Genomic DNA, 25,177 nt, shown 5'->3' on the forward strand with positions numbered 1-25,177 from the left:
ATAGATTTAGAGAAGTTTCCAGCCTAAAAGTACCTGTCAGTAAGGGAATGATGAAAAATACTCTGGAATATGCAGTTTAAATAAATCAGGTGTGCCAGCATATTTAAACTTGGAAGGCTATTCAATCCATTAGTGTAAAAAGCAAGTTGCAGAACTGAATGAGTGCACAGCAAGATTTCCCTCTTGCTTACTCGTGTTTGTGTGTGCAATTAGGTATAAAATTTGTATGTATTCTGAAGAGATCTAGAAGACTACATCCCAAATCGTTTTTTTAAAGCAGTTACCCCCTGGGCAGTGGGAATAGGGGATGGAAGGGAAGGAACTTTTTTACTTAACAGTTTTGAATGGAAGTCTTTTCAATAATTGTGTATTTTTATAGTTTAAAACACTTGTTCTTAAGCAAAGAAGATGGTATACTTAAAAAATAATCTTACAACCAAGTATAAAATAAAAATTGGTAATTTATAAGGTAGAATTTCTGCAGTCTGGAATATTTAACTGCCTGGAATAAAGCAGGCCTCAAGGGTTTCAGATGCCAAGGTTTTACCAAAGTAACAGGCCTCGAATCAAACGGCAGATTTGTTTGCCTTTTGTCTGTTTTGTGACCGAAAATAATCATTATAATTTTCATTTACTTGCAGAAAGAGATTTGAAAAGCACCTCATTGAAGGCAGCAATTGTGGTAGAATTACATGACATGAGAAATATAATTTTGTCGTGAGAAAGTAGAATACAGATCTAGATGAGTGATTTACATCTTTTTTTTCTGTCACATCACACTAAAGAAATTTGCACATTTTCCTCCTAACAATGGCTCCCACTTGCAGTGATTCTTAACAAGAGCAAGGTTACTGGAATTCCAATAAGAACTAGTTGGGAAGAGGCCTGTGGAACTTAAAACCACCTACTTCTCCTCTCCCTGCACACTGAGATTTGCTACTTTGGATGAACACTTAGTAAATGATTGAATTATCAGCTGCTCTTTGTATTATCTATTTTGTCCAAAGGGAGGAGGCCTGCCTTTTTTAATTCCTCTTTAATGAGAAAAATTCTTTTGGTTAACTCCCTCCTGTTTATGCTACTGCAGAGGCTAGTTTCTTTCCAGTAGGCAGGTTTTTTTTCCTCCTCAATAATAACTATTCAGAATGTTAAAATTTACATTTTAAATACCTATGTTGCAAGATTAATATTTCTCAGTCTTTGGTACCTCCAGTTTATTTTCTTCTCTTTTGTTCGTCTGTTTTGATGACTTTGGTTTAATTTTAGTTTGGTTTTGGTATTAGTTAGTTTTTTTGGGGGGGGGAGGAGGGAGTGGTTTGAGGATGGGAATAAATAGAAAATAAAGTTTCTCTAATCATGTTTGGAGACATAGTTATAGACAATAGAATAGTGTCCCTTTTGATTGATGGTAAGCAGTGACTTCAAATAATTTGATAGTTGTTTTGTTTGCAGACACAAAAAACTGCAACCAGTCATTCTTTTAATAAGTTTATACTGTCTAATTGTATGGCAGAGATCATCTAAAATTCTAAGTAAACGAAGCTCTGTATACATGATAGGTGTGTATCATTTTATTTTTTCTGGTAAACATAATTACAGTATTAAGTTCTTGCATAGAGATTGCTGTGTGAAATTATATTACCCTACTTCTCCCCGGAACATTTCTGTTTGGTTCAAATGTTGCAGTGTGGCATACTGGAAGAGAAATAGATGGGACGACAGGAAGCCTAAAAGCTCCTCTTAACCAGAACAGAAATCTCTCCAGATTCCTTTTGATCTTATGTTCACTTCTGTACCCTTATGAAACCTGGCAACGTAGCTGGTACCTCTAGAGCTGAGCAGATATTAGTTGAATGAGTAAATAATGGAATGATCTGTGTTTCGATGTCATTTAGAAATTGAGATCTCTGACAATATGCTGAATCTTCGACCAAGTATTGCTTTCTGTCTTTCTATCGGTACCACTAGCATTTGTGTCATACAGTTAACCCTTGAATTGTGCCAGTACTTATATGCAGACTTTTTTCAGTTCACCCCCACAGTTCAAACCCCCATCATTCAAGGGTCAATTATACACCATTGTGATGAGGTGGTTGTTCAATTAAGAGCTGTACCAAATATTTAGGGGAGGCTTAGACATACAGTAATCCAAATAATACCAGTCTCTCTTTTCTGTTTACCTTCTACTTTCTCATGCCTCTTTTATTAGAATTTTCTGTTTCTATGTCACTCTGTCCAGTCTTAGAAGAATCCAAGGAGCTCATCTTTGTACTGACTTTCTGAAAGTGGAGATTACTTTTACTCTTTGGTCAGCTGTGGTTTAACTCTGGACTGCTGTGGCATCCTGAGTTTTTGATCAACTCCTTAATATAGTAATAATAGTGGCATGTGGATAGAGGCAAGAAGAGCTATTGCCCATATTTTGGGGTTTAGGTGAACTTTCATCATAGAATTGGGTTCTGTGGAAACTTTTATTCCTGCCAATCCCTGTTACGTTGTTACGGAGCCTGCCCGGGTACATAGCTAGGTGTCTAAATCAGATGATTTGTTGGCTAAATAACATTTGCCTCTTGATTCTAGAATATAATCTCCTTTCCAAAATGTAATCTACCCAAAGGGAAGAGATTTTTGTTCTGTGCACTGCTTATTCATAGCTTCTAGAACAGTGCCTGGCAAGAGGGGGCACTTTTTTGGAATTTACTTAATTAACACTTATATAGCATGTAATGTATCAATACTATTCTTAGTGTTTTTACACATATTAATACATTTCATTTTCATACAAACCCAATGAGATGTCAGTATTATATATCAGGAAACTGACTTACAGAGGGCTGAAGAAAGAGCTAGCTGGATTCAAATCTGGCTGCAGAATCTGGGCTCTTGGTATTATATTATGCTGCCTGTCAGCATAGGGAGAATGAGTAATTCTCTACCGAGGAGGATTTTTTTCCCCATCACTAGTGCCTAGTACCACAGAGACTTCTATGGGTCTCTAAAGTATTTGACTACAGGAAGTAATAAATTATTTCAAAACTACGCAACATACTCTTTCCAACTAACACATCTGTTTATAATGTAACAATTATAGAAATTTGATTAAAATATAAATTAACTTATGTACTTCATAAGTTTAAGTCTAGTTGATGTTTTTCCATAAAGTTAAAAACAGGTGAAAAAAAGTTTAATAATTTAGAAGTCCTTCTTTTAAAGAAAATGTTTTTCTCATTAGGGAAGGTAAAAAAAATAACCTTTCAAGAAGCCCTATTTATTTTCATTTCCTTCTTAAGAGACATTAAGACTACTTCTAGGTGTTTTTAAAACCTCATTTAGAAAGTGTTCATTTTTTTAATTATGAGAATTAGATAAATACTTTTTACTTTTATTATTCCTATAACTTATTACAAATTGGAGTTTGGAATAACATAATGTTACTTTAGTTCTCTCTGATTCTTGCCGTTAATACTCATCTTAACTCTGGTGTTTTCTCCTGATGACTTTTCAGAGGAAAGGAAATAGCATGGCAATTAGGGAACCTTGCTTTAATATCATATAACTGTATTTTCATGATGTGTTTGGATTGGACTGGACTTCATATAGTTATCAGAATATTTTAGCTGTTTTTTTTTTTTTTTTTTTTTTTCTTTTTTTTCAGTTGGGGACTACTTGGGAACAGTGTGTTTCTCCAGGGCCCATCAGCTCTAAGTCGTTGTCCTTCAATCTAGTTGTAGAGGGTGCAGCTCAGCTCCAAGTCCAGTCGCCATTTTCAATCTTTAGTTGCAGGGGGCGCAGCCCACCATCCCATGTGGGAATTGAATCGGCAACCTTATTGTTAAGAGCTCACGCTCCAACCAACTGAGCCATCCGGCCACCCTAGCTGTTTGGGTTTTGATCCTTGGCATTCTTCTCCTATCCTTGTACTTTTTGTGTGCCAGAGAGCTCTGTTTTTATCTCATTTCATTCTGTTACATGTAAAAAGCTTCACCCCTCCCTCCAACTTAATTATCCACCAAACTACTAACCTAACCTACATTTGTAACGACGAGGTTTTTTGAGTGCCACTTTCAATTTACATATGCTGCTGCTTCATTTAATCTTCACAAGAGTTTGATGATTTTTGTCACTATTGTATTTCTGAGACCTATAGAGTATAGTACTTGCCCTGGTGTAAGCATCCAACTAAACTTCTGTGGAATGATTCAGTCAGTGAACTCTACCACTTCACTAGTAAAGACACTCAGGCTTATCACCTTAACAACCATCACAAAGCCTGTTCCTGATTTTTACATTAACATGTTTTCTTAGATTAAATGATGAAGCAGAACCTAACAAGTAAAACGTAAACTTCACTTATGAAAGAAATTAATTCCTAACCAGTTGTATTAAATATTTTGACAGTGAGCTTTCCAATGAAAAGGACATAAAGGCCTTATGTTTAAACAACTGAAAAATAATTTGGTTGTTAATGGTGTTGGCTGTACAGATCACTTAGTTAACTTCTAAGCTCTTTCATAATGCTTTGAATAGTTTTATTTCCAAATTATTTTTTGTAGCCATCTGAATTGCGTAGCAGTGACTTGAGGTAAAATGTTTATTTCATCTTCCTATGCATATAAAATGCAGGCAAATCAGACAGATTTAGCTGCTTATGTGAATCTAGGACTATGAAGGTGTTACATAGTTTTCTTTTAAGAATCTGCTATTCAGAAGGAAAACGGAAGCTATCAATTTGCAGAACAAAATTTCTCTGTTTTCTATCTTGAACATACTAGAAAATACTCTTCTGAAAGATCTGTAGTTGCCTAGAAACCACATTGTTATGCCTGTCACATCTCAATAGCAATGAATTGTTGCATATATAGACTGCAACAATTGCCGCATGTATAGACTGCAAAGCTGATATTATATATGCATTGTCCTGGTTACATTTTAGGTACAGTGTATTTTTAACATGCCAAAGATAACTAGGAAATGGCATTTAAGAAATTAAGCACTTAAGAAAGTAGGTATTAATTTTGTTTACCTTCATGTTCATTGAAGCTTGTTTGCTTTTCTTCTTCTAGGCTTTTAAGGCATAAATACTTAAGTCCCCTTATTCTTGTCATCTATTTTAGCATCTGCTACTGGTAGAGATATAAGAATTGAGAATAAAGCATGTTCCTTTAAAAAACAAATATATTCAGAATTTATGCTAATATTAATTGTAGTAATCCCATTTCTGGCATTTAAACTTGTGGTAAGATGTACCCAACATTAAATTTACCTAAGATCATTTTTAAGTGTACATTTCAGCCATGTTAAATATATTCATACTGTCAAACAACCAATCTCCAGAGTTTAATCATCTTGAAAAACTGAAACTCTGTACCTATTAAATAATAACACCCATCTCCCCCTTTCTCCAGCCCCTGGCAATTCTCCTTTCTGTTTCTATGAATTGGACTACTCTAGGTACCTCATAAATGAAAACACACAGCATTTTATTTATTTATTTTTTTTTTGTGACGGGCTTATTTCACTTAGGATAATATTTTAAGAGTGCATCCACGTTAGGGCATGTGTCAGAATTTCCTTCCGTTTTAAGGCTGAATGTCACCACATTTTGTTCATTCATCTGTTGATGGGCATTTGCATTGTTTCTGCCTTTTGACTATTGTGAATAATGATGCTGTGAACATGGGTGTACAGATATCTGTTTGAGTCCCTGCTTTCAGTTCTTCTGGGTATATATCTAGAAAAAGAATTGCTGGATCAAATGGTAATTCTGTATTTAATTTTTTGAAGAACTACCATAGTGTTTTCTGCAATGGTGGAACTATTTTACATTCCTACTAGCAATGAACAAGGGTTTCAATTTTTCCATGTTCCTGCCAGTACTTGTTATTTTCTGGGTGTTTTTTTCTTTTTTCTTTTTTCTTTTGATAGTAGCCATCCTAATGGGTGTAAGATCTCATTGTGGTTCTATTTGCATTTCCCTAATGATTAGTGATGTCGAGTATTTTTTTTCATATTTGCTGGTCATTTGTATATCTTTGGAGAAATGCTATTCAAGTTCTTTGTCCATTTTTTATCAGACTGTTTTTTTGTTATTGAGTATTAGATGTTCTATATGTAGTCTGGATTTTAACTCCTTATCAGCTATGTGATTTGCAAATCATTTTTCCCATTCCATAGGTTGCCTTTTCATTTTGTTGATTGCAGACTTTCATGCACAAACGATTTAAATTTTTTGATGTCCGGTTTATCTATTTTTGCTTTTGTTTCCTGTGCGTTTGGTGTCATATCCAAGAAATGATTGCCAAATCCAATGAAGCTTTTTCCCTATGTTTTCTTTGAAGAGTTTTATAGTATTAGCTCTTAAGTTTAGATGTTTGATCCATTTTGAGTTAATCTTTGTGTGTGGTATAAGGTAAGGAAGGGTACAGCTTCATTCTTTTGCATGTGAATTTTTTTACATTAAATTTTCCACTATGTGAAAGAAGATTTGTGCTGTCAGTGATGGAAAACCCAGTCTGAGTTAGGTTAAATATAGTGGGAAATTTATTGACAAGAGAAATTTATTTATTTTTAATGGATTTGACTTTTTAAAAATTGAGTTCAAGAAGTTGGAATAGTCAAGCTACTGAAAGGCCTGGGATGCAGATAGGTCACGGGGAATAAAAGTCAGTATCTGAAACGTAGTCAGAGCCCTTGTCATTGTCTTTTTGGGGGGGGGGGGCAGGTGGGAGGAGGTGGCAGGGACGGCTTCTTTTGGAGGGTTGGCTTTATTCTTTCAGTGCAGACTGGCTTTCTCCATATGGCAGAAAACACAGTCACCTACAGTGCCAGTTTTATGTCTCAGATTCAGCTCTTATATTGGCCTCAAAGCTTTATCAGGTCTGGAGACTTAACAATTCCAGCTCTTTGGCCTAGCTAGATTCAGTTTTCTATCTCTGGATCACTTAACTGAGGCCCCCAAATAGGGCCATTTGTATTCATTTGGCAATTCCTAAGCATGTTAACTATTAAATATAGGGAGGGCAGTTAGGAAAAAGGGATTCTAGTCAGTCTAAGGGATCTAATACTACCCCTCTGCCAGAAGAAATAGTATGATATGTATCCAGTTTTACAGATAAATATGATATTGATCACCTGTTGAACAGTAATTAGAACTCAGAGCCTCTCAAATGTTGAAAGGTTGAAAATTATAGAGGTGATTTTCAGCCTTCAAGATTTTTTGAGATATCTTATACTCCATCATTTAACTGTAAAAATGTAGTTTTAATGAAAGTGAATTAAGTTTAGAGAAATTCTTTGGAATAGTTTATAATTTTCATTAAAACCAAAAATAAATATAAACATGACAAAACTAGACTGGATAAAAAAGATTATAATCAACTATTTAAGTGTAAATTAAGTAGTATGATATATTTTAATATCACACGTATAACTAGTATATATATAGAATACTGTAATCTTTGGAGAAGCCCATTAAATTTAGAAGCCTTCTCAGACTACTGAAGGAACAAAGCTAATTCCTCTGTATCCAGAGTGCGTGATCCTAAGGTAGAAAACATGGATGAAACACATATATATAAAGTACCAGCGTATCTATGACATCTGTTATAATTTCTGTAATATGTGTTATATGTGTATAAAACTTTGTGTTTCAATTAATTCTTTATAGCTCCCTATCAAAAAATATGTCTTACATATAAACTGCCATCATAATTGGTTGTTTAGAGAATCTCTGTACTTAGAATAAAGGGAAAGCATAGCCTAGAGGAACTGATACTAAAGGCAGATTTCTTGAAAGAGATGAATTGCCTAACATGTTTTTAGTTTAGGAATAACCTAAATGCTTTACTCGTACACTTACATGTTTAAGACAAGCCAGTCTGAGGTTTATTTGACCTAATAAGCATATTATATTAAAAATGCAAAACAGGGATTTGTTGGACTCATTAACCACTCAAACCTTGGTATGAATTTTTGCTGACTTTAGACTGTTTTCTTAGAAGGCCCAACTGAGATCAGCTGCTTTGAGAGGATAAATTTGTTTTGTTTATTTTTATTATTAATTTAAAAAAAAACAACTACAAAAAGTATATGATCATTGCGACACATTTCAATTCAAGTCTTTTCCCAGGTCCTCTCCCTAGAAATGAGTATTATTAATAATTTGTTGTATCTTCTTTCAGAACATGTTTTCCTAGGATAGAAGTTTTGATTTGGTGGAATATAAGAGCATTCTGGACCATCCTGTAGTTTTTCTAGTGGCAGAGTTGGCTTGGATGGAGTAATTAGTGGCTTGTGTATGATTTCTGAGGACTCTGGAAACTTGGGGTTTGTGAACAGTTGCTTATAGATGGATGGCTTTTACATAAATAGAGGCAAGAGTGATTTTTTAAATTCGCTGAGGACTAACCCTGCGTGCTTAAAAGGTAAAAGTAAAATTACTTTCTTTTTCTTCCTCTCTCTCTTGTGATACCCTTCCTTCCTCCCCAAAGCCAGAGTTCAAATTAGTGTTGTTCAAGCTATTATGACTTTTGGTTAACCTCTGTGGTAGTCATAATTCTTTCAATGTCAGAAACCCAACTGAGATTGGTTTAAGCAAAGAAAAAAATTTATTGGCTTGTGTGATTGAAAAGTTTAGGGACCTGGGTACCCAGAAAAAGTGTGAAGAATTTCTCCTCTTCTCTTGGTTTTTCTTTCCTCTCAATTGATTTAATTCTCAACTGGCTTTTCTCACATGGTGGCTCTAAGATTATGTCCTATCAATTTAACTTCAGCAAAAAAGAGAACATGACTTCCCAAAAATTACAAGACAAATTTTGGGATTGACTTTCACTGGCCTGGACTAATGGACCTGTATCAAACAAATATTCCTGAACCTTAATATGTGGCTATTCCCACCCACAACTACATAGATAGGACCGTGGAGGAGCTGTAGTTAACGCTAGGCTGTACTAAAATTAATACTCCCAAGTCCCAGGGGGCTTTATACAGCAAAAGCTTGTGTTTTGCTCATGCTACACGTCCAGGTGATGACTATCTAGGGTAGCCCATGTGGTAACTCAAGAGTCTAGAATATGTCCATCTTCATCTCAACTTGAAGCCTCCACAGTTCCACAGGGAATGAGAGAGCACAGAGGGTTACACGCAAGCTCAGAGTGTGTAACACAGGTTCCAACCCATTATACAGAATTAGCCACGTGGTCCTGCTTGGAGGCTGGGAAATGTGCAAAACAGCATTTATTTAATTTTATTTTTTTGATGAGCAGAAATGTGTCTGCCATAGGCTGTTACATAAGGGGAAAAAAACACGGTAGAGTTATGCAGTGGACAAAATAGCAAAGGTCCACTGCAGCCTAGAACTCTAAACAATGCTTAAATTGTTGATATACAAAAACATGTTCAGTTTGAAACTGATAGCTCTTTGAAATGTTTTTTGTCCAAGTTAGACTTATTTTTGTTTAAAGTAATTCATAGCATCATGCTTGCAAATCACCAACTTTAACAGTGATTTCTAGAATATGACAATTTATAGGTTGGAGACTGATTATCATAACCACGTTAAATCAGTTAATCAGCTAACTTGCTAAATTCCATGGATGTTTCTGTTATTTAGTTTTATTATATCTCTTTGATGAATTGACTAATTTCTGTCTTCTTAGAACTTAAAAATAAGATCCCTTATCTTCAGTGATATGCTTTCTTGGGTTTTCTGAGTTATCTGTCTTAGGGGTTGGCAAACTTTTTTTTTTTTTTTAAATACAAAGTGCCTGATAAATACTTTTGGGTTTTTGGGCTGTATGTCACAACAACTCAACTCTCTTATTCAACTTTCTTGTTCAGTTCTGTTGTTGTAGTGCAATAATAGCCATAGGTAATATGTAGGTGGATGCGTGTAGTATGTTCCCATGAAACTTTATTTGCAAAAATAGGCAGCAGGACAGGCCACAGGTTACCTGTAATCTACCTGGCTGTTCATTCTTATTGTTCTTGTCAAGCAGCTCTTCCTTCCCTGTTAAATGTGTATTCCTAGATTATCTGTATCTTCCCTTCTCATTTCACACTTCTTGGGTAGCCTCATTTTTCATTCATTATTTTAACTACCTCAGGTGTTGGAATTAGGTTTTAGGTAAGTTTTGGCTTTATTCTTTACTAGCTCTTTTACCATGGACAAATCAATGTGTCTGCGTCCTGTAAAATAGCGCTAGTAATATCTGCTTGCGGGTTTGTTGTAAGCATAAGATATATAAAGTACTTAACATAGAGATTGGCAAATAATATATGGTTGACAAATGGTAGTGTCAACCGAAGGTCATCATTACCAGTTCAACACAAATAGGAGTCCCCAATTTGAGGTGGGGTGAAGGGGGAGGGAGACTTCATTCTGTGCATACAACTCCATTGTGAAACAACTTGGCTGTGGAAAAGCTTGATTGTGGAACAGTTCAGTAGTTGATACAGCTCAATCATGATACAGAACGGCTGTGGGACAGCTCGAATGAGGCAGTCTTGATATTACAGCTCTGCTCTACTCTGGTGAGATAGCTCCAAAGTTGCTGCTTCAGCCTTTGCTGCCTCACCCGGGGGGAAATGCAGTCTTTGATGGAAACTAAAAGTGCACTCCCTGAGCTAGAAGGGAACTGACTTTATAGAGAGAAGTCTGCCCCTGCCCCTCCGTCCCTGATTGGTCTGTCTTTATGTAAATGAGGACTCCAAGTCCTCACAGTTCGATGGGTCCAAAAAGCACTGTCCTGATTGGTAAGAATGGAGCTGCTCTGATTGGTTGGTGAAGATGCTAATGAGAATATAGCTGCACAGCTTCTACTGGATAAAGAAAATCTCAGTCCTCTTGGTTGAAATGAGATTCTAGGAACTCCTTTATAAGGGTTGGCTCAGATGGCAGAAACAGTGCAGGCAGGCAGTTAATGCAGGCTTGTCCCGGAAGCATGGCTTGTATGAAAGGCCCCTGTTTAGAAACGGCTGTAGGCTCTGTTTTCAAATGTGAGCACAGTCAGCCACCAAGAGCCATTCTTAACAGGTACATTCATTCCCAGGGTCAACAGTAGCTTCTGGGTTTTTTGTTTGTTTGTTTAATTGTCCCCACACATGTTGACTTTCACATCTGTAGATGTTTCTTCATAATTCCAGTTTTTGCTACATTTCTCTATTGGATGTTTTAATTTAGCTGGTCTATAAAGTCAGTTAAGGAGCGTTCAACTTCAAATAAGAATCCTCTCATATAACAAAAAGTTGGGAAATAGAATTCTAGAGCTTAGTGATTGTCAGGGCCTTCTGCATGATTGCCAAATTTTTGTGAATGTGAGGGTTATGTTCACTTGAATATGCTGTATAGTTCTGGAAAACTCTCACTGTTAGAAAAGCAGGAGTAATTTTTCTTGTTCCTTTCTCCCCCGTCTACCCCAGTGCACGTATGTTTACATTCTCTTCCTAAGCAGAAAAGAAAAGATTACTTCTTTTCTTATTTGATAGCATAATAAACCACATTGTTATGATTACACTCATATAAACACAGAAATAACATTTCTTTGTATAGGTGTTCAGTATTTTAAAAAGAAAATAAGTAATGATCATATTATGATGTTAATGGTAGTAGATGATCGTGTTGCTATCTTAATTGTTTTATATCATTAAATTCTTGATTTAATGAAATTGGAAACTTTTAGAATATTTTGATTTCAACAACAGTATTTTAAATTTTAAAAAATATTTTTCCTATAGAAATCTGGTTAAGAAGTACTGTCCCAAACGTTCCTCCAAAGATGAAGAGCCAAGGTAAATTATATATCTGTTTATTATAGCACATTAAAAAATTTAGAAACCCATGTTTTATTTAGTTATATTGTTATTTTTCATAAAGGTTTTTTAAACATTTGTTTTAATAAAAATCAGTGTTTATGAAAGAGGGAACTACTATTATTATTCTTATAAGAATGAATACTTTGTTATTTAAATTCAATAATAGTTTTCTAGAATAGTTGAATTGTGGGTTTCCTAGTGAAATGTGGACTAAGACTCCAGTTGAGTGATGTAGTCACTAGGAAAAAGGTATTTTTCTCTATACGTCATTTTCTAGTTGTTAGTTTGTTTAGGTTCTTGCTTTTAGTCTTACAAGTAGTAAAACCATTCGTTGGCTGGTTTAAAGGGACAATGAAAAGGAGAGTTATTTTGGAACCTTGAATATGTAAAAAGTTAGGAATTGACTGTGAGCTTTACGGCACTCTTAAACAAGGATATGTAGATAGCTGTAAAATGCAGAAACCTTTAGACTATACTTAAAACAAAAGCAAATAACTTTGTGTATAATTGTCAGTTGTTTGTATTCTCAGGTTTAGTGTTAATGCAGTCCTATCTGAGCTGTCCACCTGCAGTTGTAAGAGTGTTCTGGCAGTATATTGAAAGTAGATCTACACGTTTTAATACAGTGATTTTCTTTGTTGCTTTCCTTCCCTCCACACACATTTTTTACCCTTATTTTTTGCCCCATCTTACTGCCCTTTGGTGCCAGCCATAATGGTACTTCACTTCCATTCAGGAGGTGGGCAGGCATATAGGCAGCTGTGTCCAGAGCTGATAGCAAAGTTCTGTAGATCAGCCATTGAGATGCATTTGAGTGGTATGATTGGCAGGTTCTGTCTTCGAGAGCAAGCACATCATCTCTGCACCAGGTTCAGCTGCCAAGCCTGGGAAGCCAACCAAGTTCATTCCCAAGCTCAGGCCAGTCAATTGGCAATTTAAGAGATTCCAGTATGCCAAAAGAGCCTGCAGGTAGTATTATTACTATTTTTTGACCTCAAATACACCTTTATTTATAAATTAAGGCTATTTGAAGATACACAAACATGTGCAAGTTGAACTTAATGCAGGATTCTTTCCATACAAAGTTAATTTAGAACTGGTAGCTAAGATTTAGGTTGAGTATGATAAAATTTGTCCAGTGCCAGGCTCAATCCATAGCTCACAAAAAACGTGTAATTAAAATAAAAGTAAATTTCACCATTTTTTAATATGTTTTTGTCAGGTTTACCTCGTGTATAGCCTTTTTTAACATCCTTAACGAGTTAAATGACTATGCAGGACAACGAGAGGTGGTAGCAGAAGAAATGGCGCACAGAGTTTATGGTGAATTAATGAGATATGCTCATGATCTGAAAACTGAAAGAAAAATGGTAATTATCATTTTTATCTGATTATAATAGTATGTGAAATATTTTCACAAATAAAGTAATTGCCTTGCTCTTTAAAATAATACATATTCAGAATAAACTGGTTTTCTATTTTCCTAAATTTCTTCTAGTTAAAATTATCTCAAGATACTCTTGTTAATTAGTGATCCTTTTGGATTTAAGACTAAAGTTTGGTGAATTGTAGTCGATAGGTTAAATCTAGCCTACTGCCCGTTTTTGATTCCTAATTCCCACAAGCTAAGAAAGTTTTTTACATTTTTAGATAGCTAAGGAAAAAATCAAAAGAAGAATGATATTTTAAGATATGTGAAAATTATATGAAATTCAAATTTCAGTGACTATAGGTAAAGTTTTTTTGGGTAAGACCCACACTCATTCACTTCTGTTTTGCCTGTGCCTTTCAAAGCCTAAGTATTTATCTGATCCTTTATAGAAAACATTTGTCATCCCCTGTTCAAGACAGTCATGTATTTTCTTAGAGATTATATTTGTCTTAAAGGTTCTGTTTGAAGTATTCAAATATCATCATATAAAATGCATTTCAGAGAGTTTTGCTTTACTGATAATCTCTTCCTAAGTTTTGATCAAGTTATATAATTAAGTGCCTTGGAAAAAAATAAAGTGAAAAATCTTTTTGAAACTTCAGACTTTATTTAGTATTTAAATGTGGGTTTTTTGTTTTTATGTTTCTATTTTTTGGTTGGTACTATCTTCAGCATCTTCAAGAAGGACGAAAAGCTCAACAATACCTTGAAATGTGCTGGAAACAGATGGATAATGTGAGTTACAGTGTTTCATGGTTAGCATAAAATGTTGTAAGACTTGTTTAGTCCTAAATTCTCTTATGCTTCACATCTATTTGAGTTTAATATTTTTCAATCTATCACTCATAATTTGACATTTGTATAAATAGAGAATGTGAGATCATTTTGTCATTTTTTTCTGTATGCTTCTATATTTGTAGCAACTGTATAATATTCAGATAATTGTAAATACTTAGGAAGATTCTTTTTGATTTTGCAGTAGTTACTATAAAATCTTGATATTGGATAGAGTAGGGAAACAGTGATGTATATGTGTCTTAGAGAATCATTTTACTGAGACTGAAATAACCTAGATTCTAGTTTTATCTTTTACGAAGCACCTGATTTTTTTTTAACTTCATTTTTAGCATATGAAAAATGAAGAGTGGACTAGGTTACATGAAATGTTTTCTTCCAGTTTAACGATTCTGTGACAGTGTAAATGTTCCAAGTACTGGGCTGCTGATCACAGATCATCCCATTGTAGGAAATAAAATACTTAATAGGTAGGGTAAATTATAAAAGCATTACAATTATTTTCATAAAAAAACTTTCTAAGAATACTTGCTAATGTGGTTTTAAAAAAATATTCTGACATATAGCATTTGAAAAACAAGGTGTCTGCATGGAACGTTGTCATCTCCTTTACTTAAAATGTTCTACCAAATAATGTTCTGTAGTATAAGATTAATACTCTTTTTGAACCCTTGGGTTAACAAGCAGTTTACTCTTTACCTGCATATTTTTATGCAGGTAAATGGACACTGTATATTCCTTGAAAATTATACTGGAGGGAGTTTTTCATGTTAAATTAATCAATTTGGTTTGTGGTTGTTGGAAAAGGGACTTTGAAGTTTGAGGTTAAAATTAACTCATGCATATGTGTGTAGTTTTGAACCTTTGTTTTCTTTCCTTTTAAAAAATTTCTGCTATAAAATTTCTAAATTTCTAAAATGTTCTGTATAGTTGTTAGTGATATAAGATTTTAATCACCAGTGCTGATTGAGAATTCTTAGGTATATTAATTGTTTTTATTTTTGTTTTGATCTTTTTAACTGGTTTTGCCAAGACTTTTAGGGAGTGTTTGCATTTATTAAATTTTAAATTACCTTAGCTAGCATTCTTAGTATCTGCCACTTGATATGTGTGTGTGTGTGTGTGTGTTTATTTGTACAAAATAATAGACTCCTACACTTATGAGTCATTGGTCCCTTTCAAAACTGGTGTTGACTCAAATCATTCCTATTCATATGTGCTGTCTTGCCTTTAGAACAATTGGCAGTTATTAAGCAAAAGTTATAGGGATCCTAAGAAAGAAACATAAGAAAATGTAGGAGATTTCTTTAATGCACTAACAGTACCATGAAATAAAGATGAGTTCAGCTCAACTCATGTTTACTGAAGGTATCCTTGATATGTACTGGGTCCTGGAGGTACAAAAGTATATGTGACACGGTTCTTGTTTTCATGGAGCCTGTGATCTAGTGAGGGAGACAGACAAGTGTAATTTCTGTGTATTATGTAGAACTATGTGCAGGATCCCATTTCCTAGTAGTTCCACATCTTCCTATCTGACCAAGAAAACGAAATTATAAAATTCCTAACATGTTTGAAGTAATTGAGAAGAGATTTAAAGAACTGGGAGATACAGGTTGAATTAGTGACAGTATGGAAAATTGAAACAAAAAATCCGTTTAAACAAGAGTTATTAACCACAGGATAAACAAAATAGGCAGCACTGACATGTAAGATGAGGGCAGAAGAGACTAGCATGTGAAGATCTTGAAGGAATGGTGGGATATTAGGACAGAAGCAGCAGAGATGCCAGGTCTACCAGTTTATAGGTCTATCTCCAAGTAACAGATTAGACAAGTTTGTAAGATGAGGGCTCAGAAATGGAGCAGCTGCAGAGTTGGTCAGCCGCGATGTCACCAAAGCTACTTCTCCCTTCTTTCCACTTAGCCGTCTTGACCACGTTGGTTTTTTTTCCTCAGGTTTGTCTGCTGTTGTCAACAGTTGACTTAAGCAGCTAAGCACCACATCCTCATTCAGAGGCATGCAGGAGCATGAAAAAGGGAGTCTCTCTCTTCCAACTGTCCCTTGTTATCAGGGAAGGACAAGTTTCCCAGAAAAGCCCCAGCCGACTTCCTCACGGTGCCTTTGACAGAAGTAGATTACTTGACCATGCCCCCTCTGGAGGCTAGTAAAGCATCTATCAGCTATTTTTAGCCTCTATACTGGGAGATGGGTTCTTCTAAGAAAGGATGGGGGGGTTACAAGTGGCTGTCAATTTGTCTGCCACACAAAGGAGGAAGAATGGAGAATCTTTTCTGGAGTATATTCCTACATTGTGTAAAAATATAAGATCTCTCAGGGAAGGAGTATTTTTAATATTATTGTACACTTAGTGATTCTTTTGCTGTTACAAGGAAATTATTAGATAGTTTTTTTCATAAATAATAAGATACCTAATATTAAAAATACTTTTGTATATAAACAGCCTCAGATTGCACCAAAATTAGTAGTCTATAGCTGGTTACTCAATTTGAAGACACAACTCTGAACTGAGTTTCAGAGAATTAAATGTGGAAATTTAATCTTAATCTTCACAGAAAAGTGGCATTCTGTCTATTATTCATATTTAGATATATTTATATGCTTTGAATAAATTGAGTTTCATTTGATGGCTCATACTAATCAAAATAGTACATTTAAAAATTTTATAAAAGATTTCTGAGCATATTTATTTGATGTAAATTATAGGTATGTCTGGTTTTTAGGTATATACTGAGCTAACTCAGAAGGCTTTTGGCTCTAAATACCTAGATATAATAGCTAAAATATTCTTTGTTATATTTTAAGCTCTTAGCAGAACCTTTATCTTATTCTAAATTTCTAACTGCTAGAAACTGAGGGTAAACTAAAAGCCAGAGCAATAGGTATATGTGGTGATACAGTGGCATTTGAAAAATGGGACCTTGCTAAGGATTTCGGTTTTAATACTCACATAGGAACAGAGATTAGATTTTAGCTCTCTGTGTTGTGGAGAGTTGGAACTCAAATCCCTATGTAACATTTGAACTTTTGAAGGACTAAACCTTTAGTGAAAGGTTTACTGAAAGAACTCTGCCCACTGGCCAAGGGAGACGTCAAAGAAACTTGTTTTGTCTGAAGGTCAAAGGAGGGCAGGTATCTTGTGAGAAATTTAAACCTTTTGACCTTGTAGTTAGGAGGTTTGGAATCCAAATGTGCACTATCCGTATAATTTTGTAGTCCCCAAGACACAAGAAATTGACATTGTAATTGGTTTTAATAAGGGGGTTAGGTAAATAGAAAATGTTGACATCCTCTGCTTTTTTTCTGAGCAATTCTCAGAATATAGGTAGCAAGGCATATATTTTCCAGGCAAGAAATTGGAAAAGTCTCCTCTGGGGAATCTAACCAGCTTGAGAAGATAGAATTGCAGATACTGATACCAGGGTTTCTCCCAGAAAACTGCCAGGCCATGTCTCCTACAGAAGCCCCACTGATAGAGCTTTCAGTTGGCTTTTTAAATAAGAGAAGCCAGGCAAGGATCCCCTTGCATTTAAAGAAAATATCTAATGTAAATACCAGAGACCAAAAGTAATATGCAGATAAAAACATCAACTTTGAAACAGTGACTATGAAAGAGAATAGGAATTAAAAAGCAAAGATAAGCAAAATACCCCAAACTGTTATTAATATTCTCAAAGGGAATAGAGAAGATATTACATTCATGAAATAGGAACAAGATACTATTGAAAAAGGAACATACAAAGAACAAAAAAGAACTTTATGATAGCAGAAATGAAAAACTCACTGGAAACAATGAAATTAATGTCTCAGAAAGTAGAACAGAATGACAAAGATTGAAAATATGAGAAAATTAGAGGATTCATCTTATAGGTTCATTTTCAAAATAATAAACAACTTAAGAAAGAGAAAACATAGAAAATAGACAACAATAATTCAAGAAAATTTCCCCCGAACAGAAAGACATGAGTTTCCAGGTGAAAGATTTTCCAGGTGCCCAGCACAGCGGAGTCACAGCAAGATATATCTTCAAGAAATTTCAGAACAGTTATGAGAGACAGAAGGAAGGGAGGAAAGGAAAACTGAGGAAAAACGAATAGAAAATAAACATGTTTTTTGCAAAGGATCAGGACGCTAGAAGACAGTGGAGTAGTACTTCTACATTTCTGGAGGAAGATAATTTCTACTGAAGAGTTGCATGTCCAGCTAAATTTTATCAATTGAAAGTGATGGTAAATATCCCACTTAAAGTATGGTAAAGGCATTTTAAGCCATGAGACTTAAAAAATTATCTCCCACAAACCTTTTAGAAAGCTACTATTGAATGTGTTGCAGCAAAATAAGGAAATGAAATCAGGAACTTGGAAATAGGAGATTCAAATCAAGAGAGAGGTAAAAGGAATTCCCATGATAAATGGTGAAGGGAAATCCCAAAGGAACAACTATGCAGTAGGTCTAGTTTGGTAACCAGTCCAAATTTCAGGAGGCCAAAAGCCTTTGGGAGAGATTGCATCAGGAAAGTAAAATTGATAAAATTCTGAATGTGTTTGAATTAACTGAGGAGAGATTTAAAGAACTGGGGAAACTAAAGTTGGATTAGAGAAAAGTGCATTGAAAACTAAGCAAATTAAAAAAAAGACATTAATTCCCAGATAAAAAAAGTATGCAGGAAAGGAAATATGTTATACATCATACGGCTCAGTTGTGAATAGCTTTCACAAAGTCATAGTTAGTTTTAATTAAATAAAACAATTTTAAAGGCCTGGTTCTGGGCTGATAGTATTCCTGGAAGAAACAACATAAAACCACTTTGGAGGGACATTTCCACATGCTAAGCTACATTGGGATCCCACCAAAAAATAAATAAAAACAAGCAAACACTAAAACCAACCAATTAACCAAACAAACATCCAAAACAAGCAAAAACCACCAAACAAACCCAAAAAATCCTGCTGAAGATGAGGCTTATAATAAAAAATTGTAAAATACATGATTTTTTTTCTTATTGAGAAGAGATAAGATACAGAATAAATATTTACTCTGTCATGCTTGTGATTTTTTTTTTCCACAGTCTATAATGTCTGATATTTAAGGCACCTGGAATGATTCTAATAGTAAAATTTCCCTAATTTAGAAAAATTTTAGTGTACAATTCTACACAGTACACAGTGGCAACATTTTAAAGTTTTTTTAATGAGATAAATCTAATTTTATTTCTCTGTGACATTTTAATTATTTTGACAGAGTAAAAAGAAATTTGAAAGAGAATGCAGAGAGGCAGAAAAGGCACAACAGAGTTATGAAAGATTGGATAATGATACTAATGCAACCAAGGCAGACGTTGAAAAGGTAAGAAATAATCCAAGCTGACTTTGATAGCAAAATGTTATTACTTGCATATGGAAAGAAGTTACAATATTGGTATAGGTATTAGAGTTTCCCTAAGAGATACACTGCGTCTAAATCTAAAATATACAAATATTTGCATACTTTATAATACATATATTGGTCTGAGAAAGTAATTAATATGTATTAATTTATTTTATTGTAAAGTCTTAATTGCATTCAGAATGCATAGGAAAGACATAGTTGTTATTGGGAATGAGCTTCTATGCTATTCCAAAATAGGATATAAAGTCTCAGGTGTGTTGATGGGGTATGCAAATGGGGGTTGGGTGTGCTTCCCCAACTTCACAGAAGGAAAACATAAAAACTGTCAGATGTGATATTAGCTGTTTGTTTATTCATTCATGATTCATTTTGGAAAACTGAACCCTCTCGTCTCACTTACTGATTCTGGCCCAGATGTTCTATAACGTAACAGTTATTAGAATCACCCCTGTAACTTAATTAGCTTTGCCTTCTCCCCTGTTATATACCCATGATCGTAGAACAATGTTCTAAGATAATGTTGGGCTTTTAAAATATAGATGAATCTTACTCCACATTTTTATATATACAAACGCCCACCACTGTGTATTTTCTCCTTAGGATTTTGTCATTCCCTGTAAGATCAGAACAAGACAAAGTAAGAAGGAAGGGAAGAATACAGTTGACCCTTGAGCAACTCGGGGTTAGGGGCAATCACCTTCACACAGTCGGAAGTCTGCATATAACTTTCGACTCCCCCCAAGTTTAACTACAAATAGCCTATTGTTGACTGGAAGCCTACTGATAGCATAAACAGTTGATTAACACCTAAAATTATATCAATTCCAGGTTTCAATTACCTTAAAGTCTTCTGGTGTAACTTGTGATGTTTATATCTTGTATACCCTATTTTTAATGACTCATACATCTGATGATAGTAAGTTCCCTGTCATTGGGAATATACAGCCTTCAGATAGTTCATTCATTTTTTCCCCCAACGTTAACATTTTCTTATATTGACCCCACTTGTCTACTTGTTCAGTTTTAGTTTCTTTGAGGTACCAGAAAAATATCAAAGTTATTTTTTCTTATAATAGCTTTTTTGATATTTATAGCAGAGTCTTTATCCCTCGATGAACTATAGTGTTTCTTCAACTATTCCACATATGAAATAGCTTCAAGTTATCTTTCTCTATGACTGCTTTCCTTTGGATGCCCTTTAATTCATAAATATCCCACTTAAAGTATGTTAGCTCAAGTTGGATATAATCTGGTATGGTCTGACCAGTCCTGCGTTCGATTACCTCTCTTGTTTTGAATACTAAGTTTATGTTAATTATAGCCTAAATATATATCGACTTTTTTGGCAATTACATTGTTTGGATTAACTCCCCGTGAGTGTATGGTTAAATGAAATCCCCATGTCTTTTTGTATGTTGTGTGGTATGAGAATGTATGTCTCAGACAAAATTTGTACTGTTGGTATTTTAAATGCATATGTATACTGGTATCAATTACTAGATTTAATCTTGCTGTTAAGATTTTTGGATGCTGATTTTGGACATCTACTATATTTCCTTCCTAGTATCATGTCATTCATAATATGTTATCATTTCTTGATAAAAATATGGACCACAACAGTTGCAAACAGCGCTATTTTGTACATGGGAGACTCCTCACTGGTTGACATTGACTCCTTAAGAACGCCTTGACTTATTACTAAACATTGGTTGAAGACATCGTTTATGTACTATGCATTGTTTATGTAGTAGGCAATTTAAGGAAACTCTTTAGCTGGACTCTCATTTAACTTATTTTTTCATTTTGTCTACAGAGATATCTTTAGAGGCTAGTCAGCCATCTTGAAATCTAGATATAACATGTCTACTAGTTAGTTTGACCTAAGTCGTTCAGAGTTTTAATGTTTACAGCTTCATTTCTTATTCTCGATTTTTTTGCAACCCCTTTGATTATCAGAGAATTAGGAAAACTTTGAGGATTTGCTTTAGGAACTGGAGAGTAGAAGAATTGTATTGTAAGTGGCCAGGAAGGGAAGGGAACATAGTTTTAAGCAACTACTGATAAAAGCTTTAAAAAAAAAAAAAGTGAAGAGGTAGCAGGTCAATTACTGCTCCTCTTAAAGCAGAAGAAAGCAATTGCACAACAATGTGAATATATATATTCACTGAGCTATACACTTAAAAATGATTAACGTGATAAATTTTATGTTGCATATATTGTATATTTTACCACAATTAAAATTTAAAAAAATTTTTCAATGCAGTATTTACAAAAAGAAAGGAAAGGAAGTAAATGTGAAGCCCAGAACATGCCAGGGGAGGCTTCAGTTATTTTAGTTTCTAGATTTATACTCCTACATACCCTGCTGGAACCTTTGCCCCAGGCATTGGGAGTCATAGCCAGTGACTTGGAACAGGAGGAGTTCCCCCTGACAGAACATTGTGGATAGGGAATCATTTGGAATCTTCTATTCCATCATAGTTTATGGGAGGAGGGAGAAAAGGGGAAAGGAGTGAATGAATGTGTACTTCAGGTCCCAGGTTGGAACTTCAAATGTGTTTTTCTGGAGAAGTACTTTGGGCCATGGTGTTTAGTTTCCATAGAGATTATTTATTGTAAGCTTCAAGTACACTATGGATTAAATGGATATTTGTGGGCTTATCTGAGATCTCTGCTACCACGTATTTCCATAGGTCAGTATGTTCCTGAGTTCAGAAGAACTAATTTGTGCACCTGTTGTTAGAAGGTCAAGGACTACGTTTGTAGAAATTAGAATAATGAAATATATTCACAATGTGCTTTACAATTTTCAGAGCGCTGTCATATAATATGATTTATTATTTGGAACACCTGTAAAATTGAGTTAATTCTTACTTTGTTTTTTTCCTATTGCTTTAGAACAATTGAGAAACTTGTTTAGATTCCCATCCAGTAAATCAAGAATTAACGATTTGTGTTAAGTTTGTATTCTAACATTCTCACTAATGTTGACATTAATATGACTCATTTGAAAAGCATTTCTACAAGAGCTTGAGATGAACAGAACTATATTCTAAATAAGCATTCCTTAAAGTACCTGTGGTTTTGTATAGAGATGAAAATGATTGTTGGATATTACCTTACCCCCAAATCACATTTTTATCCTAATTTGGTTTTACTGTGGTTCTAAGTTGAATATAAGTGTGTCATGTTTAAAGAAATGTTTTACTACTAACTTTTTGTGTGTTTAAAATATTCCTGATGCTGTTTTTCTCTTCTGATTAAAAGCTTACTGTTTCAAGCCATAATGTTTTCATTTATTTAATTTTAAAATATCTGGATTTGGTAAGGAGAAACTTTATTTGAATGGATTTTTGCAGTAAAAGAAAGGGGATAATGCAGTAGGGAGACTGCTCTGGCCGTAAGATCTGCAGACATAACCTTTAATTTTAAATGATCAGTAGTTAGAAAAAGTCTAGTGTTAGTATAACTTTTAGAAGAGTGAATTAGCTATGATTTTGTTGTTGTTGTTGGTAATGATTTGGACCAATATCCTCTAGGCTAAACAGCAATTGAATCTGCGTACACATATGGCTGATGAAAATAAAAATGAATATGCTGCACAATTACAAAACTTTAATGGAGAACAGCACAAGCATTTCTACGTGGTGATTCCTCAGATTTACAAGGTAAAATTTAAATATATGAAATGAATCTAGTTTTAGAGTTGGAAGAGCTACTCTTTAAATGTAAGACTTAAATTTGAGGCATCAGAGTGTTTCTAGATTCACTAGTCATGAATGGTGATAAGAAATTTCTTTGATTATGGACTTGAAAACTAAATTTTTCCTAACTTTGAAATCACAGGTTTTCCTACAGATTTATTATTAGTGTAATAAAAAAATGACATTATAAATTTTAATGCTGTGTCAGTAAGTATTATGACATGGGGGGAGTGCATTGAAATTATATATTGCAATCTGCTCCCCTAGAATTGGGATGTAACGTTTTGACACTATACCAGAATCATTGACGTTAGTCCAGGTGGCAGAAATCAATCTTACAAAATGTATTTTCTAGCCCGGTTTTTGCCTATTTGTCTTCCTAGCTGCCAGATCATAAATGTAATTCAGGCCATGAACTTGCTAAAATCCCATCATCATCACTTGATAGCAATTGCCAAACAACCTCAGTTAAACACCACAGAATTTCCATGAAGGTTAATTATGTTACTGCCTATTCTAGAAAGAGGAGGAATTAGAGAAGAGATTTAGTGAAACAGTATTGAAAGAAATGTAGTATCTGACGAGCAGAGCGTATGTGGAACGAGTGTCAGCCGGAATATACTTTTTTTCTTTGTAAGGCATGTTAGAAATACAAAGGAATCATGGAAGTGGTGGACGAGAGTGGGAATCAGATTCTGGTCATTTAATTCAGGCTGTCTAGACTGCTGCTCCTCACCCTATGGTGCTTTTCTAGGCTTACTAGCTGAACCTTTATATTCTTGGGAGACCTTAATTTGGAGATCAGCTACTTTTTATGCTCTGGGACTTGCTCCTTTTGTTTGGACCTTGCTATGGTCTTGCCATTTTGTGATGCTGGGAACAGTTGTTTTATGAAATTGCAAGTCTCAAATTCCCAGGCTTTGGAAAGTAAAGAGGAAAGAGTGGTATGAACACTATTGGAGTTTGGGCGTTTGAGCCGTGTAGCTGCTTCCTTGGAGAAACAAAGGTCAATGTGGGCAAACAGAAAGTGTCATAAAAGAAAGTGTCCCAGCATAATTCTTAGTGGCATGTGCCAATAAATTTTTGAATTATGGGGATTCCATACATGTACCATTTTGACCTTGTGGCCTTCTGTTTTTCCTCTTGTGCCCCTAACCCTCAGAGTGACAACACTCTGAACTGTAAACGGTGATAGGTCTGGGTACCTGTCAGTATGCAATCAACTGTGGATCCTTGGTCCAGCCAGAGCTTACCAAAGTATTCTGAACTAGTTTAAGGGCTTAGAAGTTGCAGACTTGTATATGTTATAGGCTAATTGCTTGAAAAGGAAAAATAGCATCAAAATTCTGTCTTCAAATGAAACTTTTCCTGGAAGTATTAACAGCAACTACTGCTCTGGCTGAAGAATGGAAAGGTGGAGTGGTATGAGGCAGGGGGTGGGTAGCTTGTAGGGGATCCCTTCAGAAGGTTTGAAAATCAGTGTTACCTGATGTTTTTCTTTTGCTGTGTAACAGGCCTCAAGTTTTAAGTATTATAAGTCTACAGCCTTTGTTAAAAGTTATTAACAACAATGTAACTATTAGTGTAGAACTTTAATTTTTTTGAAGGGGGTTGTTTCAGAATGGATAGAAAAATTAGTTTTCCTTTTTTTTTAAATTCCTAATTATTAGCAACTACAAGAAATGGATGAACGAAGGACTGTTAAACTCAGTGAGTGTTACAGAGGATTTGCAGACTCAGAACGCAAAGTTATTCCTATCATTTCAAAGTGTTTGGAAGGAATGATTCTTGCAGCAAAATCAGTTGACGAAAGAAGAGTAAGTGCTACTTAATTATATTTGAATAAATGTATTTGGTTTAGGTATGCAGTTCAGTGAAATTAATTGGAAAAGGGGTAAAGTAATTGTTTAGAATTGTATTCTGTAGAAGAAAATCTCGCAATAGATTGGACTCCTTTGGGCTCTGAGGAGCGTTCTATATACTAAAATTCTAGTTGTTGAAAAGAAAAGAGTTCTAAACTTTCCTT

General features: G+C 34.7%; 1 protein-coding gene across 4 annotated transcripts in view; it reads left to right on the top strand.

Moving 5' to 3' along the window:
• FNBP1L (formin binding protein 1 like) overlaps positions 1-25,177 on the top strand; it is a 98,576-nt gene that overhangs the window by 51,770 nt on the left and 21,629 nt on the right. For all 4 annotated transcript variants that reach the window (XM_019752671.3, XM_019752695.3, XM_019752679.3 and 1 more), the window contains exons 3-8: positions 11,734-11,787; positions 13,034-13,181; positions 13,916-13,978; positions 19,301-19,405; positions 22,987-23,115; positions 24,822-24,968. In XM_019752671.3, the coding sequence (XP_019608230.1) occupies positions 11,734-11,787; positions 13,034-13,181; positions 13,916-13,978; positions 19,301-19,405; positions 22,987-23,115; positions 24,822-24,968 (646 nt within the window). The remainder of the gene's footprint in view (positions 1-11,733; positions 11,788-13,033; positions 13,182-13,915; positions 13,979-19,300; positions 19,406-22,986; positions 23,116-24,821; positions 24,969-25,177) is intronic.

Source organism: Rhinolophus sinicus, chromosome 14 (genome assembly GCF_057876585.1).
Source record: "Rhinolophus sinicus isolate RSI-liver-muscle chromosome 14, RSI-T2T, whole genome shotgun sequence".
In the NCBI taxonomy this organism is placed as follows: domain Eukaryota; kingdom Metazoa; phylum Chordata; class Mammalia; order Chiroptera; family Rhinolophidae; genus Rhinolophus; species Rhinolophus sinicus.